Source organism: Daphnia carinata, chromosome 3, assembly GCF_022539665.2.
Source record: "Daphnia carinata strain CSIRO-1 chromosome 3, CSIRO_AGI_Dcar_HiC_V3, whole genome shotgun sequence".
Lineage (NCBI taxonomy): Eukaryota > Metazoa > Arthropoda > Branchiopoda > Diplostraca > Daphniidae > Daphnia > Daphnia carinata.
This window is the reverse complement of record NC_081333.1, coordinates 10,508,280-10,526,424: the sequence shown is the minus strand read 5'-3', so window position 1 is coordinate 10,526,424 and position 18,145 is coordinate 10,508,280. Positions and strand designations below refer to the sequence as shown.

Here is an 18,145-nt window from a genome sequence, read left to right as displayed (position 1 = left end):
ACGACCATTAATCGATAAGTTTAACGTTTACTTGTTTTATATCACACTATTATCTTACCTCTAGCTCCATGTGATCTGTAATCAGCAACATTTAACTCACCGCCTCTCACTGCACATTCTTACCTGCAAATTATATATTATGATTCAACGGATAATTCCCTGTAGCAATCTATTAACTAACTTGGCTCACCTTTTATTGTTACCGTGCAAATGGAAAGATGGAGGCAATGAAGCTGGTGATCAACAGGCAAAATGAGAAAGTTAAAAATCCGGGATGAAAATTAGTTTCCCCTTATTTGTTGATCAGCCAAATAGTCCGCATCATGTATTATGCAGTTTTGGGTTTTGCAACGAATGGCAGTGGTTATGAAAAAAAAATTAGGCAAAGAACTAATTTCCATTTTGTGTTGGTTGCGTAGCTCAATTTAATTGGCTATGGTGAAAGTTTATATCGCGAGCTGCCAACAATCTCGAGACTGAGATGCGACTACTTGTCGTCATCTTTGATTCCCGTATCATCCATTTCTAGATGGAATGTTAGCCATTAATTGGATTCCGTGACTCTATCGGACGCCACGTAAGTTCAACTACCTAGACTGACAATTGATGAGTAGATGAACCCTTATCATTTGCGCATTTATCTAACATTACGCAATGCGTCTATCTTCAGTCAGCTTGCCGTTTTGGAAAAAACGTCCAACAAAGGACGATAATATGTCACGAAAAGAAACGAGTATTGTCTGAAACCTTAGATACCCTTGCACAAGGGACATGCTATAGGCTAAACGCAAGAAAGTCTTGACGTCTGTAAAGAAAGGAAGCAGCAAAGATGCAAAACAGTTATTTGTTGTCTGTAGGTTTCTGTGTCGCCGGTTAATTGCACGAAAATTCAAAAGAAAAAACACTTTGGTATTTCAACTATGCTGTCCAGTGTAACCTTTAATGCAATTATAGGTTGGTATCTCGAGAACAAACAACGGGCAACGACTAATTGGGTGATTGCACCTACCATGGAATTCTTCCACTCGTGCACGTACGAGTTAAGAACACTAAGTTTGCACGCAAACCAGGGAAGCAGTAGAATGACGAGTTGAATAATAGGAGACAAAAAATTATCAGGAAAGTACAGGATACGCATGACTATAGAATTCGATTTGAAAACAACGCTGAGAATTTTGTTGTTGTTACGTTCGACACAATGGCGAGGCGCAAAGAGCTGATTTCTGACCGTGTAAAGCTAGGACGCCCTAGTGGCTTGCAGCTTTGTGATAATGGGCTTACCCGTCAACGATCACTCAATTAAGTAAACAAAAGGTAAGTGAACGCGACGCCAGCTTTTGCACTTACCTAAAGGAAAACTCGTTTATTCGTATTTACTTTGAGTGGTGTGGAAGTCTGGAATTCGGGCTCAAATCATCGGAATGCTGTTAGTCAACTGATCTTTTGGATTAAACTGATCACGACTTTGCGTCGACATCTTTGGCTTGGTATAGTAGATACCGTTTCAAGACTATCAAGTGTCAACGTCTCCTTTACACAAATATTTTTTCGTTTTCTTCTTATTGCGTAATGGTAAATTCACGCGAATGTCCAACAAATGAATGGAACATTAGACAGATTGTGTATCAATGACTGCGGTGTAATTTTAAAGCTAACGGAAACCGTCTCACAATATAGTTTTATTTGTTTAAAAAAGAAATTCAATAAAAGTTTAGGCTAGCTATTATTGGCAAGTGAACTCAACCTTCGATGAGAACAGGTTCACTGGCGTCGGGCGGAGTTAGCACCATCACCAAGGGCTGGTCTTCTGCGTGATCAACGGGAAAGTAGTGCTTTTGCTCGGCGCAAGGTGACTCAAGTGGTGTTTGAAAAGAGTCATCCGAGCAATAAATATTCTGTTTTCAAAAAATGTAAATGTAAATACATGCGCACACAGTTTCATAAAATTACGTACACTAAGGCTATTTTTAAAAATATATCTAGGAGAATGTCTTCGAACCAAATTGATGTGTTTGCACATCAGTGGCCTTCGTGCCCAGTGCATTTGGTTAGCTTCATCATCACGAATGTCTTGTTTATTATCCCGTTTTCCGTTCTCTTTACACATGTCTACGAGATGATGCCTCACATTTCGCATAACGATTGCCAAACGAAATGTCTGTCGGTTCCCCACTGGACGTCTACGTCACTGTTCGTCGACACACCTGACGAAATTCTCACGCGAGAGCAGTTGGCATTATTCATACGTCCCCCTCAATGTTCCCAGAAGATTTCGGTTGATGTCTTTTTTTTTATTGCTACCTTTTGCACGGCCTAAGAAGCAAATTTCCCTGTTCACAAACACCTGTTGCTGCATTTAGAATTTGTTTTGAATGACATCTACACATAACGCGCGAGATTTTGATCGCCATTTAAAATTTGAATATCAAATGATGAAATGAACGGGAAACTATCACCGTTAGGTTCGGAAAAAGAACAGTATAAATTTAATTTACTTGTGCTTGGACATTAGCGCTGAATGTGCCGGTCGAATGCTGTCGTTTTTCGTTGTTGGCACCAAATGCTTCGAGCGAAATGAAAGAGGAGATAATGGACGGCGAGATGCAACTGGTAGGCACGGTGGACCGAGGGCGGACCATGTGTCCGCCATGAACGTTATTGCTTAGATTCAATGTCAGGCCAGAGCGTATGCTCTGCGACCGGATCACATCACCGCCGCTGTTCCATTGTTCTTCCTGTTCTAGATTTTCAGCATCATCAGGTTGATTTGGCAAATCTTTCGGTGGCTTCCATTGTTGCGGTAAGGTGTTGGCATCGTTTCCGTTGTTTCCTTCTGTCTCCATATTTGGATGACTGTTGCCTTCCATTGAATGAACTTCAATCTGCCTGAAAAAGAATGTTTAAAATGGACGGTTTAAAAACATAAAATAAGTCTAACTAATTGGAAAACTTCCAATGAGGCAAACTCATGATTGGGACGTTTAGATTAATGTAATAGAAATATTTCTTAAAATAAATTTTACTATAAAGCGTCATATTACTGGGATGTAAAACTATTTCCCAGGCTTAAACAATTTTGAACGAGATTAAAGCTGACTGTAATGCATTAGCTGTTTTTGCGGTTAGCATAGCATTAATGTTTTTAAGACATTCGTATTTTAATGGTATTTGATTGATTTTTTCAAGGTAATATGTCTTTTAATTACCAGCATGACGACATTTTTAATTTGTCGAAGCTATCAGCCGCTACAGATCCAAGTATTTCGTGTACGAAACAGCAGTGAACAAAAAAGACCATTTGTGTGTTCAAGGACTCACGAAACGACTAATACGAATACTCTCCGTAGAGCAATAGAGCAATATGTACGTATATACGCAAACCTCTGACTCTCTCATCCGCTATACGACACAACAACGTTTCCCGGAATTCTCTGACCAGCGAAATATGTCATTCTGGATAGACTGTGCGTGAAAGGTCGCGATATCGATTTTACACGTAGCTTGTCACGCATTGCTTTATCCTCTATCGGTAATGCGGTCTATCATTTAAAAATGAATACCAAAATGTGGTTACCTCCTACTGTAGCTAGGAACTTCAGTCGCTGAGAAGGCTGAATCCAATTTTGGCGACGGAGTGGAGTGATATCGATAGCATTTGTGATGCTTTGATAACAGTTTCTCTTTTCTGAGTGTCCGACCAGAGGAGTTAGATATTAAAAAAAAAAACCACACCACCACGAGAGAAAATAAAAATAATATAACAAAATAACAAAAAATAAATCAAAATAGTCAATAGCTGAAATCACGATACACAATACAATTAGCAAGTTTGTTTTACTGTGCTAGCATAACGCAACAATCCCTCGTCAAATCCAACTCTTACCCAACACTATTAGTGAATAATTATGGCTATACTGTATCAAATAAGAGGTTATAAATGTTGGCTTTAGAACCACGCGCAAAACGGGCATCGCCATCTCAAGATATATCATAAACAATAGTGCAACGTTTAGGCGTGATTGTTCAAATGAACTCATTAAGTTCTACTTTCCATTCACTGTTTCTAAATTTAGTTTTCTCTGTGGGCCATTTGTTGTTTATGTGTTATTCTAGTCTATTCTTACTTGATCGTCCGCATCATAGTTACCTGTGTCGTTTTTGTTGCACCTGTAATGTCATACAAAATAAACAATGAGAGAATGATAACCACCGTCCAATCCAATTATAGACGAGCGTGATATCATCAGCAATTACCTGTTCTAGAAGATTCAAGGCCGCGCGGGTCAACTTGGCGTTGTAGTATATCTGCATGAATGAGAAATAATAATAATATATTTGATTAATCCACTATATTTTGAAAAAAAATAGCATCAGAAAATAATAGCAAAGAAAATGCACTCCGATAATGCTATGAAAACCTGCCAACAAACGATCAAAACTAATGAACGTAATTTTATTGTATCAAAAACAACAAACGTAATAAACAGTGATGTCGGCGTTGCGAATTCTACAAGTTTACTGAAAATTCTACTCCAAATTACTAAAGGGACATTTTGCCTATATACTTAATCGTATAAATGTGTTTCCAATCTATATTAATGGGCACGAGTAAGCAAGACATGGTCATTATTACGTACGTCAATAATACTGACTGACGAATTGTTTTCTTTACGCGTTCGTTCGCTTTTTTAAAAAAAAGAAAACAATATCTAAATCGTAAAAAAAATAAATAGTTTTCGAAATTCTTATTGGTTATTGGCAAACCAGTTGCCCGCTCGTTCGGCAAATATAGATTAGACACGCTGAACCAAAGCTTGAATGGGTTCGATCAGGTGCGTAAGAGAGGAGAAGTTAACCGTCGAGCATCTCATTTCTCGGAGATCGATGTTGCGGAAGAACTCGAGAATGGCTAGGTTCCCGATCGTTGGGTATTCCTCACCCGGACTGTTGAAGATGTAATCCAAGACTTCAATAACCTGCTTGAAAGACATGAATCCAGAAGACGCCATAAGTGCGCACAATGGTGCTGGTTTTAAACTTGCTAATTTCATAGGGGTTTTAATATTTTAAGATAATCCTTATACCTGCGGATAAGACTGTAAATCCTCCAAGTGTCGGGCCGTCGGTTTGGGAGCATAGAGTTCGTATCCGCTGCACATTTCAAACAGGACGTGACCTATGCAATTTGCCATCAGAGAGAAAGAACATTAAGAACCCTTTGAATAAAAGATCATAAACTGACGCACATCAAAACTACAAACATAAAAGGAAAATCAATAAGCTATAGTTATTATTGGTTTAAATGCTTGACGTAAGCATAATATAGTCTACACAAAATGAGATAGTCCATATCGATTATCGACATTGCCGACCATTGAATATATGCATATATATCCAGATCACTCTGTGACTGTGTGGTTTTCTCCCCCCCCCCCTATTTTTTTTTAGAACTTTTTTTCTTTGTGTGCTTACTCATTACTCATCCGTTAATACTTCTGAGTAATATCTCGAGGGAGCTGTCAACGGCAATATTGAAAGTGAGCTGATGCACCGTGCCCTTTATGCATTTATTCATAAGACTCCGGTGATAATCCTTCTAATGGTGGCTTGCCATCTATGCTATAAAAATAATGCGGATGCATATAAGTAGCCTTTACACGCGGTAGATATGTTAACGAATAAATAGGGCACTGTTGAATTCTAGGCAAGCCAACAACGATATTGAATATATATAGCGTAGATCAAATGCAAACAATGACGTCATCGAGCTCAGTTATCAGGGAACGGGTAATAGTATAGGTTGCACAGTTCGACGCAGTTACCTCCCTCAGGGAGGTTTGCGTATATCACAGTACATTTAATTGATATAAAACAAAAAGGGACGAGGAAGTCTATAGCCAGTTGCAATAGCATATGGGATCTACTACTATGTATAACTCTTTGATCAGGAAATCAATTAAAAATCAATGCGTATTTCTCTTTTGTCACTGAGAGATAATAAAATTAGAATTTAATATGATAAGCAACAAGATATCAAGCTTAGCTAGCTTAAATAATAAGTATATAGAGTACCAAAACAGATGGTGTCAACAACGGCGGGTGTGCCGGGCAGGATGCTCTTGACCATAGGATGAATCCGAGACGAAAATCCTAACAGCGTGTTCTCGAAGCCCGTCAACCTAGTTATTTAGTTTACTTTGTTTGTTTTGTTATTTTTTTTTTCTTTTTTGTTATCCTATAGTCCTAAGATCGATTTTTGTTTGTCTGGGAACTTGACAAGCGGGAGACGTTCTCTCGTTAATAGACGTATGGGGAAAAAACAAGTGATCGGTATAGCAAGGTAGAAAAAGTCTGGGGCCAGTAGGTGAAATGAGAAACCTACAGGGATCGTTGGAAGTTCTCGGCCAACACAATGACGAAGGCAGGAAAGGTGAATTGGCAAATTGGATCAGGAAAGTCAGCTGGGTAGCAGATTAGTTTGCAGATTGAGTGCGAAACCACCGTCTGGTTCGTTGCAGTAAACATACTGCGTTCTTCGTAGAGTTATAAGCAATGTAAGTTTTAAACTGAAAGTCTGAGTGCGTACGTTTCTAAAGTGTACGGTATGTTTTATCAAAGAGAAATGAAGCATACCTGGCTACACCGTTTTGGATAATGACATTCCCAGAATGCAAATGTCCGAAAGGAGGGAAGCCTCGCTCTTGGAGAAAGAGGAGAGCCTCTAAGATTTGGCGACCCAATCGTTGGACTTGAAGAAGAGGCAATCCCTCAGATCGTTGACAATATTTCTGACCCCAATCATCTTGCCAGCGACTCTGTTAAAAACATCGAATTTGTTGCGTTGATATATATGAAACACTTCGCCATGAAATGTTGCAAAATGTTTGAGAAGCTTGGACCCGTGTAAAACGTAAAAGTATAAATCATAAACAAGTAGATCGTTTCTTTAGATGTGCATAAAAGGCGGTAATTGCTCATTGAAAAGAGAGAGGAAGGAAACCCTTTAATAAGTGGGTAATATGACTACGTGAGACAGAGAATGAGAGAGAGAGATCTTTACTCTGTAGATGAGGTCCTTGAGCGATCCTTTGGTATTAAAAGGAAAGACGGCCACGAGAACTGGTTTAGCCTCTTCACAGAAAGGTGAATTCGTTGACGCAACGGAACCGTAAACAAAATCCACATCCAAAACTGGATATATGTATCTAAAATTGTGCGATATTTAGCATCCAAGCCGTTTTTAGAAATTTAGAAGAAAAAAACAAAAAGAAAACAAATTTTAAAATTATTTTTTAAAAATGACGCAAAAGAATCACATAAACGAAAATGATGCAAATGAAACATTGCAGTTAGCAGTATTTATTTAGGAAATATTCGCTATAATTAAACGATCCCTTACGGGTGTTGGAGAGCAGTGAAGAGATCGATAAGGGCGTTGCGGGTTGCATCCGCATCAGTTGTAGTGACCTCACAACCGTAACCGGGTGATCCAGTCAGTGGCACTATTGTCAAAAGTCGTTCAGTTTTCAGCGAGTCATCGCGTATCATGAACCACTGCTTGTCGATTCTTGATCCTATGTACATACAACAAATAAAATTGCGGCGTTTTTGATACTTTGTCACGGGCTAATGCATCTAGGATATCTTTAGGAAATAAGTCTGAGCCATTATTAACGATTCAAAACGACAAAAAAAAACTATGACGGAGTTTGAGATGCTTGTCGGAGAACCTAAAGCCACCAATAAGCTTGGATTTAGCATCAAAGGTTCACTTTAAATATAATTATAGCCTAGATGTATTTACTATTTCTTTCCGTGAACCACTATGGGTTTTTGAAAGGTTGCAACCCAATTTCTAGGATAAGCCCCGCATTTTCCTCCAGTTTTTCATTCGCCCTAACCAAAACGGAGACTGTATATCGTTATTATATCACCCACCGAAGGGCCGAGCATTTTTTTTTTGTTAGTTTTCAGAGAACTTTTGATTTCCCAGACGAAAACATGGGCTGCTTTATGTTAAAATCCATATTTTTCATCTATTGCGACTGTTAGGCTATCTCGTCAACGCGGAAATGATTTTGTTATTGGTGGAATTGACTGTAACCTAGATGTTGTTTTGTCAGGGAACACGTCCGGAAATAATTTCATTATAAAACTGCGTAAATAGGAAAAGGTTATAGTTCTAGTTAGCCCGTCAATGGCTATCTATAAATAAATAACCCCACCCTTATAAGCTCCACCAAAAAGGGTAAAAAAAAAATAAGAATTAAATGCTGTAAAAAGAAGGGCGTTGGTCTGTATTCGTGCGTATATTCTAACACGGTGTGGAACCACAGAACGACAGGCAATCGTTCAACGTCACTTCATTATCACGCAGTTAGTTTTAAAAATCAAGTACGGCATTATGACGTAGATATCAGGTCTTTTTTCATCATAAATTGAAATCGTAAGTAGCGAAGAATCAACAACAGAATTCACTACCCACTTCCTTTAAAATTGTGCGTTGGAGTAAAGGGCACTTTCTGTCCAATAACTTTGCCACCATTATTTTTAGTCCACTCATAAGTTGACGTGAGCTACACACTGTATTTCATTACATTGATTGATTGGCATGTGCGGCAGAATAAAACGTGAAATGGCTTTGAACGGCGTCGATCGTCACCATAGCAACTTGTCTACAAACAATCTTACCTATGTCCTTTAAGTGGTCGAGCAAGTGATAGCGTGATGAAGAGCGAATGTATTGACGGCAGATGTTGGTAGCCAATTCTCTTATATCCGATCCTCTCGCTCTCGACATCCTTCTTTCCATATGACAGAGTTCGATGCATTCTGCTCCGCTACTGCCATCATGTGCGCCATTTCCGCTAGATCCACCAAGACAGCCGGCCATTTCCTCACCATCCACCATGCTGCCGACCGCCGTCGAACCATTACTTGCACTCTCTTTCGTGCGGTACGAATACCTGTACGAGAGCGATCACAAAAGCATCATCAGAATGATAGAAGATTTGAAATATCGTTCGCTATCTACGATATTGACGTTTTTGTACAAGCCCTCTTGAAGAAGACGTTGCGTGTTGTGATGGAGGAGAGCGTATGCAATTGATTAACAATTGCAAGACGTAAATAGTTAAAGGCGAATCTTGCGGTAACTCAAGCTATAAAAGTTTCCTGCACCATAACTCATTACTTCTTAATAATAAGAAACCCATCTCACACCAATTCTTAGTACAAAGTGTGTTTAGCGTGGAACGGACCCTTGCGTTACAAATCCTCGGATTGTTATGCATTTCTGAATAGTTTCGATCAGTCGAGTGTCAAATGTGGACAAGAACTTTTCCTGTGTGAGTAACGGACGGCGCAAGTAAGGACGATACTCGCTGCTGTTAACTGCAAACAATGTAAACCTAATGTAAGGTTCTAATAGCCTATATACTTTAACATCTTGATAACCAATTTCTTTGCTGTCTCTGAATTTGGCCAGTAGGCTATCTGCTTTTTCTAAATTTGCTCAGGTCGCTTGTGGGATTCGTACTGTATCCAAATTGTAAACTGGCGAGGCTTTCTCTCTAAGGGCAGCAAATCCGCACGATCCCTTATAAAACATATACACAACTACAAATCTTTTCTTTTCTCGTAGTACTGATCTGAGATCCACCCGGTTTGCTACTTTTTTTTCAATTCTTATTTTATCTCTTTCTGTTGCTTAGAAACATGGGCTTTGCCAGGCCAATGGAGCGAAGTATTGTTGTTCACACGCATATAAAGTTCGAAAGTGAAAAAACCCCTTTTGCATTTGCTATTTCTATCTTTAAAAAACGGATTTCTAATGAGCTGTCAGATCGCAAGTAGGTGATCCGTCTTTAACGTAATTATTTTTTTCTTGTTTTCTCTGCTTTAGTTCTACTGTATGCCCATATTTGTATGTCATGCGCATTAGCCCAAATTCTTCGCCTCTTGGAAGCGTGATTTAAACTTAAAGTGTCAAATGTCAATACAACGCAATACAGGCAATAAAAAAACAAACAAAAAGAGAGTCAATTGACGTTCAGTTATCGTTCACTTTTTGTGAAATGATAGAAGCAGGGGACATCTATTTCTAATACACCTCAGCTTGCCTACGGTATAGCATCTGGAACAAGAAAAATGCAAATGTAGACGACTGTCTCATGTCACAGCTCTTAATAGAGTAGACCAAAATTAGATTACTGGAATGCTTTGTAGATTTTTTTCGTTCCAAACCTTTTATGACAAACTAAAGAGAGATACTGTAGTCGGTTTGTTAGACTATACAGTAGGCTATCTCCTTCAAAACTTTTTCCAACTAGTTCCCATTTCACGAAAAGTACAAGCCAGTAAAAGAATCTTCTTTAAATAAAAGAATCGATACGAGTTCAAGTCCAAATAGATTACCAGACAAAGAAAAAATAAAACATTTTTTTTCCTTTGGCTGCTTGTTTCTTCAACAATTCTTCATATGTAATAGGCTTTATACAAGGGTTCGTACTATAGAACCTAACAGAAGCTCAATGAATGCTTTTTGTTTTCTCTTTTGTTTTCTACACATCCATTACCGACCATTATGGGTTTCGCCGAACACCTCGGCCTTCATTAACCGAACATCTATAATAGCAACTCTATATTTTGTTTTGTATTATTGAAAACGAGCTAGTCTTCTAAGATTATTAACAGCCTCGTCCCCCTCCCACTTCGATAGAATAACGGCAGATAGATGTTCTCAAGTTTGCCGGCTAAACATGAACCGAACCTAGCGTCTGTCGACGTTGATGGCCTGTAACTAATTCATTATCGTTGCCTCTTTGGTGTAGTGCGCAGGCTGTCAAAACGATAACTCACTTCTCGTTCTTAGGGCTTCGATGGCGAACACATAGCCATCGGTGACTTATACTATGCCTTTGCGACGACCAATTCACTTGCTGTAGTACGAAAGATTATTTGGAACTCGAGATCAATGACTGCTGTCTTAAAAGCCGAGGACAGAAGGTAAAAGAAACCATGAACAAGGACAACGAGTGCCATATTCAAGAATCGATTTTTGAAGGAGTTTTTTGTGTAATCTCGTTACAGTTAGCGTAGAGGTTGCGTCAACATCAATATCCAGCCGAAACCATCCCGCATTGCTTCAAGAATTATGGTACAGGTGATACATATACATGAATCGTGAAAGGGTTTCTCAATGCCTCACTCAGGGAATCCATGTGGTAAATTAAAAAAAATAGGCTACTGCATACATAAATTTCAGTTGCCTAATGCTACCGCTAACTTGAAGATAACCTCAATTTATTAAACTGTTCTCTTTCTCTTAGCAAAAATGACGATGTAAACTCCGTAGATATCAGATAAAAAAAAAATAAATAAAAAAGAGCGATGCCAATAACATAGAAAGCTGAAGAAGCTATAGGCGATCGATTGGCCTCGTATCCAAAACACAATACGCCCATATGGATCCGGCCTACTTGTAATCACGTTATTGGTAATGACTACTCTAACGTCATCAAAGACGTGTAACATGGGAACGCAGCATTGGCTGCTGGCCGTAAAGGCAGTTTATAGAGCAAAGAGGAGTTCAATTATGAAGTGGTACGATGCCAAGGCATCTTCGACACGAAATCCACTACGGACGTTTGCTGTGCGTGATGATTAACAGCGTACAACCGACATCCCCCCCCCCCCAATACATGTATACACGTGCGGCTGGATAAAAAATTCTACTGATGACGTATTTTCAAGTTCTGCGTCACAATCTCTCACGATAGGATTATTTCCAATCCTTTCCAATTATTGAATCAAAATTAAAACAAGCAAGGCTTCAGAGTACTAGGCAACATGTAAGTTCATCCCAAATTTGTCCAGTGAGTAAATCGATGATAGTTTGCTCAGTAGCGGAAAGTGAAATAGGAATAGAGTCGGGAAATGAAGAGGGACGGGACGCAGGAAAAGTTCAAAAGGCGCATCAAATATACAAAACAATTTTTTTTAGATATTCGAAGCTAAATAATTGAGTAACGATTTCGATCGGGTTCCGGTATTGGCAGTATGATAACCAAGCTATTGAAAATGTTCAATAGGTAATGCCCTTTGGTGGCATCGTTGATGGACAAGCCAACTTCCACGATACTGAAAGTTGATGTACAGTGTATAGTATTGATTTTGTTTCCCTTTCACGTTCGCTCTTTAACCTTTTTCTCCCCGTTTGTAAACGTGGCAAATAGAGCCGGGAGAAGTGGAACGCAATGAGGGATAAATTATACCACGCATTACTAAAGGGCAATAAGGTTGGCAATCAACCAATCCCCCTTTAATGGACTCACGGTTATCAAACTCGTTTAGCGGTTTAAAAAAGAAATGTATGGTTATCTTGCTTGTTTATTTGTTATGGTTTCTTAATATTTAAATTTGTGTCGGTTTTTTGGTGCCTGCCTAATGCTCGGCATATAAGCCTACCTGATGGAGGAAAGAGATGCGGAGAAGACGCTGAGCCTCTTTGGTCGTTTGAGCTGGTTTCCTCTGAGCTTCTCACGCTCGAGGACACAGCCACTGGAAGAAGAGAGTACCGGGGACGTGCCGTTGCAGCTGGCTGGTCCATTCTCTTGAACTCCTAGGCAAGCGAAAACCTTGACCAAGGCCTCCGTACTCAAATTCTGTGACGACGACTTCGGGCTCTAGTGTGTGGGACCGTCAACGTAACATGAATATTAACACACTATTAATGCTCGTTACGAAAATGGTGTTGGAAAGACATTGAGAATGGCGGTATGCCAAGGGAAAACACCCACATACGGCGCTTGTTAACACGCATTTGTTTGTCTGGTTTTTAAATAATTATTTTTATCCAATCGCATCGCAACAAGGGAAGATCGGAAATGGCTACTGTGAAAAAAAAAATGCAATGAGATACTGAACGTTCCCCTTTGAAAGCATCAAGAATAACGTTGTCCAATTGAGTTAAGTAAGGTTATTTCGGATATGAAAAACCCTCTTAAAGGGGCAATGATGTAAGCAAACGCGGACTCCCGATATAATAATATCTGCTCTTTTTTTCCCCTTCATTATGACAAGTAGGGACAAAGCCGATCTTAAAAACCAGCAAATCCGCACGAGGATCTCGCTAGACGGTGAACGTATGCAGCGAAGACTTGCTCACACAATAATATATTTCACAATAACAAACGGATGATAGGCTTTTACATTTGACTACTGAAAGCTTTCGTCCAAGCTCTATGCACGCATGGGCGGCACCTGTTTACGGAGGAATTTGATATGCAAAACACTAATCCGTAATTATTCCTCATATACAGCATTTATGAGTATTATAATTTGACTTCAACGCATTTTGCTTCACGTTCCACCACTATCCTTTCATCTCCGGAGAGCAAACATAACGTAAGACTTCTTTGGACGACGATCTTCTTAAGCTACCACTGCCCGAATTTATTAATGAAAAGTCAAGAGAAATGCAAAAACTATTTCGCTAATTTGACTTACGATATTTAAAATTTCAATAAGAAAGGGAATCCCGTTATATAATCAACAGTGGCAACTAAAATGATGCAAAATCAACGCAATAATGTGAGATAAAAAAGGCTACGTGGATATACTTTAACTCTGCATCGGGGGCTACACTTATGGCGACTGGAGCGCAAACTCAGCAACCGTTGATGTTCGCGAAGGGATCCGTTACAGTGACGTTGGTGGCCCTCTGCTAACGTAGCAAATTCTCGACTGCCTCCTTCCGGTTCGAGCAAGTGCGGACTTTCAGGTGCCTCGAGTTCCACTTTGAGGGAATTTTTCTTAGGACGCAGCCGTCGTGGCCACTTGTCGTAATTTACATTGGGATTCATGTAATTGAAGCGATCGTGGCCGAGCTCTTCGGAACTACCTCCATTCATCGCCCCCGCCTTGGCGTTATAAAAACGCCTTCGATACATGTTAAACATGTTGCGGGCGGATTGTGCGGGTCGGCCAAAGGCGACCACTTGAACGACGAAAATAAATAGGTAATATTTGTTAAACTTTTCGACTTCTAGTCAATGAGGAAATCAATTTGCGATGCACTAAACCACATGCCAATAGTCTTAAGAAACGTAACAGTTTAATTTCATATATATGTACAATAACACAACACGAAGAACCGGCCAGGTGACACACCAGTTCATTACTGAAAGCCTGAAACCGGGGGCAGCCTTGCGCTGGTGTAGTACCCTAACGGTGCACTTGCAGCCAGATGACTTGCGCAGGTCCGGCCGTATAAGTGGGAGAAATGTAAACTTGAAATGTTTCTTCCCCCTGTGTTCCAATGTGTACCTACTACAATGTAGTGCACTGCAGGTATGCAAACTTAGCATTAGCACTTCGTTTAAGGATTGTGTGCAAAAATTGCAATGTGACGTAGAGTCGATGTACAAGTCAGTTGCGCTGTCGGCAAAATATTGATTTGCATACAAATTTTAAGCTGTACAGCCGTTGTCTGTCACCTTGTATTATCGTATTGTTCCTTCGGGACAACAGTTTTCAATTAGGCTTCGTTTGACGTAACACCATAGAAGTGCAATGACTACTGTCTGGCGGACAAGTAACGTCTATGTCTTCTTCGGCCTCAATATGGTAACCATCATGTTGAAAAGAGTACGACGTTTGCTGTTTGGATGTCACTATGCCACATTAAACTTGAAATAAAAAATCAGTGCGATCATTGAATGCAGGTGACGTTCTGCTTAATTGATCGACTATTCGTAACGTTTTAAAATTTAAAAAATGGACTTCTTTGTGTCCTTGGGGCTACCATATGTGCGTGTAAAGCTTATTAAGTAAACGGATTTTTGTTCGCAGATTCTTTACATGAAATAATTTCCGAGGTTATTGCAGTTATAAAGGAACGACTGTCGCTTGATTGAATTGAGTTCCAAATGCAATTTCTTTGTAACAAATCTGTAGCAACCGATGAAGTTTTCGTTGGGAAGTGGCGCGTGAAACTTGGTGTCTGATCGATTGTCATTTGTGTGACGCTAGCTGTAGCACTCAATCGAGAGTCGGATCGAGAGTTTTTGCCACGCAAAAATCACCGGTGCGAACACAAAATTTATAAATGAAAATAAGTGTCATGACTATTGATGACTGAGGGACGTTTTACCTTTGACGTCATTTGAAGTATTGTATAACATCACCGGAAAGATAATCCATTGTCAATAAGACGTGTCTTGTTCTGATATACGGCACGTATATAATATATTGACCGGCTAGCACGTCATGGAGCCAAAAGGTTGTTTACTGTAACTTAATAGACCATTAACGAGATCTTGCCGCGACCAGCGCCTCATCGAATAGTAAGAAGAGCCAAGCGTATTTGGTTATATTGTTTGCTTTCTCGGCACTCGTTAGAATTCATCCATAGCAATCTCTAACTTAAACGGGACAGTTGATGAACGATGTACGTTGTTAAAATGTATGATAATCCCGCTGTATCGCATGGTATCATGCAGGAATGTGTAATGTAAAATATATTATGGCTTAGTTTGAATGGCTTGATAATCTTTAGCTAGCCTAAATTAATTGCTCGGAATCGCATAAAGTGTTCCGGTAGAAATTTTTTTTTTTTCAACGTACATACCAGTTCTTGCTTTGCCATGTTCAATTTCAACAGTGTAAAATAGAGCATTGTGGCCCCAAAGTCTCTGTTTGTACAAATCAATCGTCCACTACTTTGCCGATAGGGCTAACAGCCATCGATTGGGTTGCCTCGTTAACTGGATTAACGAACCACCGTCAAAATAAGAAGCCAAAAATGTACAGTGAAAATCATCTCAACTAATTAAATAATAATATTTTTGTCGTCATTTGTTGAACATTACCGCTATAGAAAAAAAGATTATCCCGCACAGCGTTAATATAACCCTAAAAATCACGAACAGAACGTTTTAAAGCTATTGTTTAGTTGTCTTTTCTTCACCCTTTCAATAGCACTTAAGTTTACACCGTTTTGTTGCATATAGGCAAAAAGTAATAAAAAATTTTACGCAATGGTCCTTTTGTTCTTTTGGGGACACGGATAAACTATTCGTACAGTGTCAAAGAGTTGTCTTGTCAGAATACAAAGAGTACTCTAGGGTATAACCTTATTTCTAATCCTTTGTATGCATGGCTTAAACGTATCGATTTTTTTTTAAGTTTTGGGCAGTCCAGCCCAAAGTGTTCAAGATGCTAAATTTTGTTTTAGCATTCGACATCGTGGATTGAATTTGCTGCTACCGCTTATGTATGGCTTACGATATCTAGGACCAGCTTAAAATGAAATATGTCATGTCCTCCTTTTAAAATATCCTCTAGTTTTTTAGGTTAAAAAAGAAAAGTGTTTGGAATTTTTAATCAGATTTTATGTCCGCAATGTAGTTTATTAAGTGAATGAATTTTCTCTTCACATACTGGAAAGGAGCCTCGCAGCATAGTTAATTCTAAAAACTAATGTTTGAACTTCTCCCTCTTTTCAAAGTGGTATAACACGGCTCAACTAATGACGCTTATAATAACCAAAAATTGAACTTACTGAGGGATCAAATATTCCGGCGATTCGTCCGATTGGTCTGAACAGACATCTTTATCACAAGTAAGCATATGCTTTAGAAGTTTGCGTAGCCAAATGATTCCAACAAAAAACCATCCTAGGTTCCCTTGGCCTTGCGAGTTGTCTGAATTGTTTCCATTTTGCTTTTTACTCGACGATGACGCTTGCTGATCGGTGATAAGCTTGTAATCATCGGCTCTTATTCCGGAAAATCGTCGCCATCGTTCAGTTTGCGGTTGCTGGCGCAACAAGGCTTCTTTCTGGATCCGCCACTTGGGCACCGGAGCGAAGCTAGGTCTTGTGGAGGAGCTTTTGGCAGAGCGGAGGGCTCCCACATGACCAAATCGATCATGACCCGTCACTCCCGATCGGGTATCACCTTGTCGGGCAGTGTTTTTCGAGTACAGGTTCAACTTCAACATCAATGGCAGTTTTTTGGCTAGTTCTAGTCAGATTTGCTGGAGTCTTCTTGAATGTATAACAAAATTGCGTGCGCCGGAAGGATTCTTCGATCGCCGACCGACCAGGGTATATCGATGCCAAACCGTCGTCAAGGTTACGATGCGACACTCCACAGCTGAGCAACTTTTTCGTTGAACTAATGTATTTTTTGGGGGACTTATACAATAATTCTATTTACTTGGCATAAAAACGATTGTTTTTGTAATGGATTTTTTAAAACTATAACATTTCGCGTGGAAAATCGGGGAAATGAAATTCAAACTATCGTAAAATAAGGTGGTGTTCAAGTACGGCCCACTCGTGAGTATAAAAGACATTACTCGCGCCACGTCCCGCACATCTCTAGAGTGAAACAATTTGAAACATTGCAGTAGACTTTATCATCGTTAAATGACGAAGAATATTTAGTTTCGAACTTCTGTCGCACCAAAAAGACCGTTAAAATGGAGTCCGCTAGCCAGCAGTTTGTAGCACATAATTCGTGTAACGTTAATGAGCACGGACAAACACAGCAAATAGTCAGTGAGATTATTTAACATGTCGAAAAAGGTAAAACATACAGCCCACCAGACAGCATAGGACAGCTAAAAATTGACATTGTGTTTCACTATCGACGGACGACGGAAAACTGAGTACACAAGATATTCCGCAGGGCAGCGACTAAGACAGCCCGTGAAACATGTGTGATGGAACCGAATCATGCGAAGTCAATAGGCTACCATTTGCCGATATATCGTTCCTTCTGTCGCTAGCCACGCAATCTACTGTAGCCCAATAGTTACCGGTTAGCCACAACTAACTAAGCTCGGCGTGCAGTTGATTACACCCACAAACCACCGTGTTGCCTTCCTCGTTGCTTTGGGAACATGTACTCGTGATTGCTTTGCATATCCAGGCCTTACGCACACCAAATTTATCTTTTTTTTTATTATTTCTAATGTTCCTCAATTAGTGTAAACGCAATTATAGCATCGAGAAATTTGTGTTCAATCGTCTGGGCATGTACACAAATTTTAAATTGTTCGTACTTTCAGCCTGACGTCCGTTCTTATTTAATATCACCGGGTTCAGAGATATTTAATAGCAAAACAAAATAAATTT

General features: G+C 39.6%; 1 protein-coding gene across 2 annotated transcripts; it reads right to left on the bottom strand.

Moving 5' to 3' along the window:
- Window positions 1-1,618: 1,618 nt before the first annotated feature.
- Window positions 1,619-17,128, bottom strand: LOC130697539 (uncharacterized). 2 transcript variants are annotated; one of them, XM_057520449.2, is made up of 14 exons: window positions 13,623-14,186; window positions 12,469-12,686; window positions 8,692-8,966; window positions 7,400-7,574; window positions 7,061-7,205; window positions 6,634-6,815; window positions 6,073-6,179; window positions 5,085-5,176; window positions 4,857-4,976; window positions 4,255-4,305; window positions 4,148-4,167; window positions 3,575-3,685; window positions 2,496-2,886; window positions 1,619-1,895 (listed from the first exon to the last, which is right to left on the bottom strand). In XM_057520449.2, exons 1-14 carry the CDS (start codon window positions 13,959-13,961, stop codon window positions 1,740-1,742), a joined length of 2,382 nt encoding a protein of 793 aa, XP_057376432.1. In that variant the 5' UTR covers window positions 13,962-14,186; the 3' UTR covers window positions 1,619-1,739. The 2 variants fall into 2 exon arrangements, with proteins under 2 accessions (XP_057376432.1, XP_059350506.1); XM_059494523.1 differs by lacking the exons at window positions 12,469-12,686; window positions 13,623-14,186 and adding an exon at window positions 16,565-17,128.
- Between the last annotated feature and the right edge of the window lie 1,017 nt (window positions 17,129-18,145).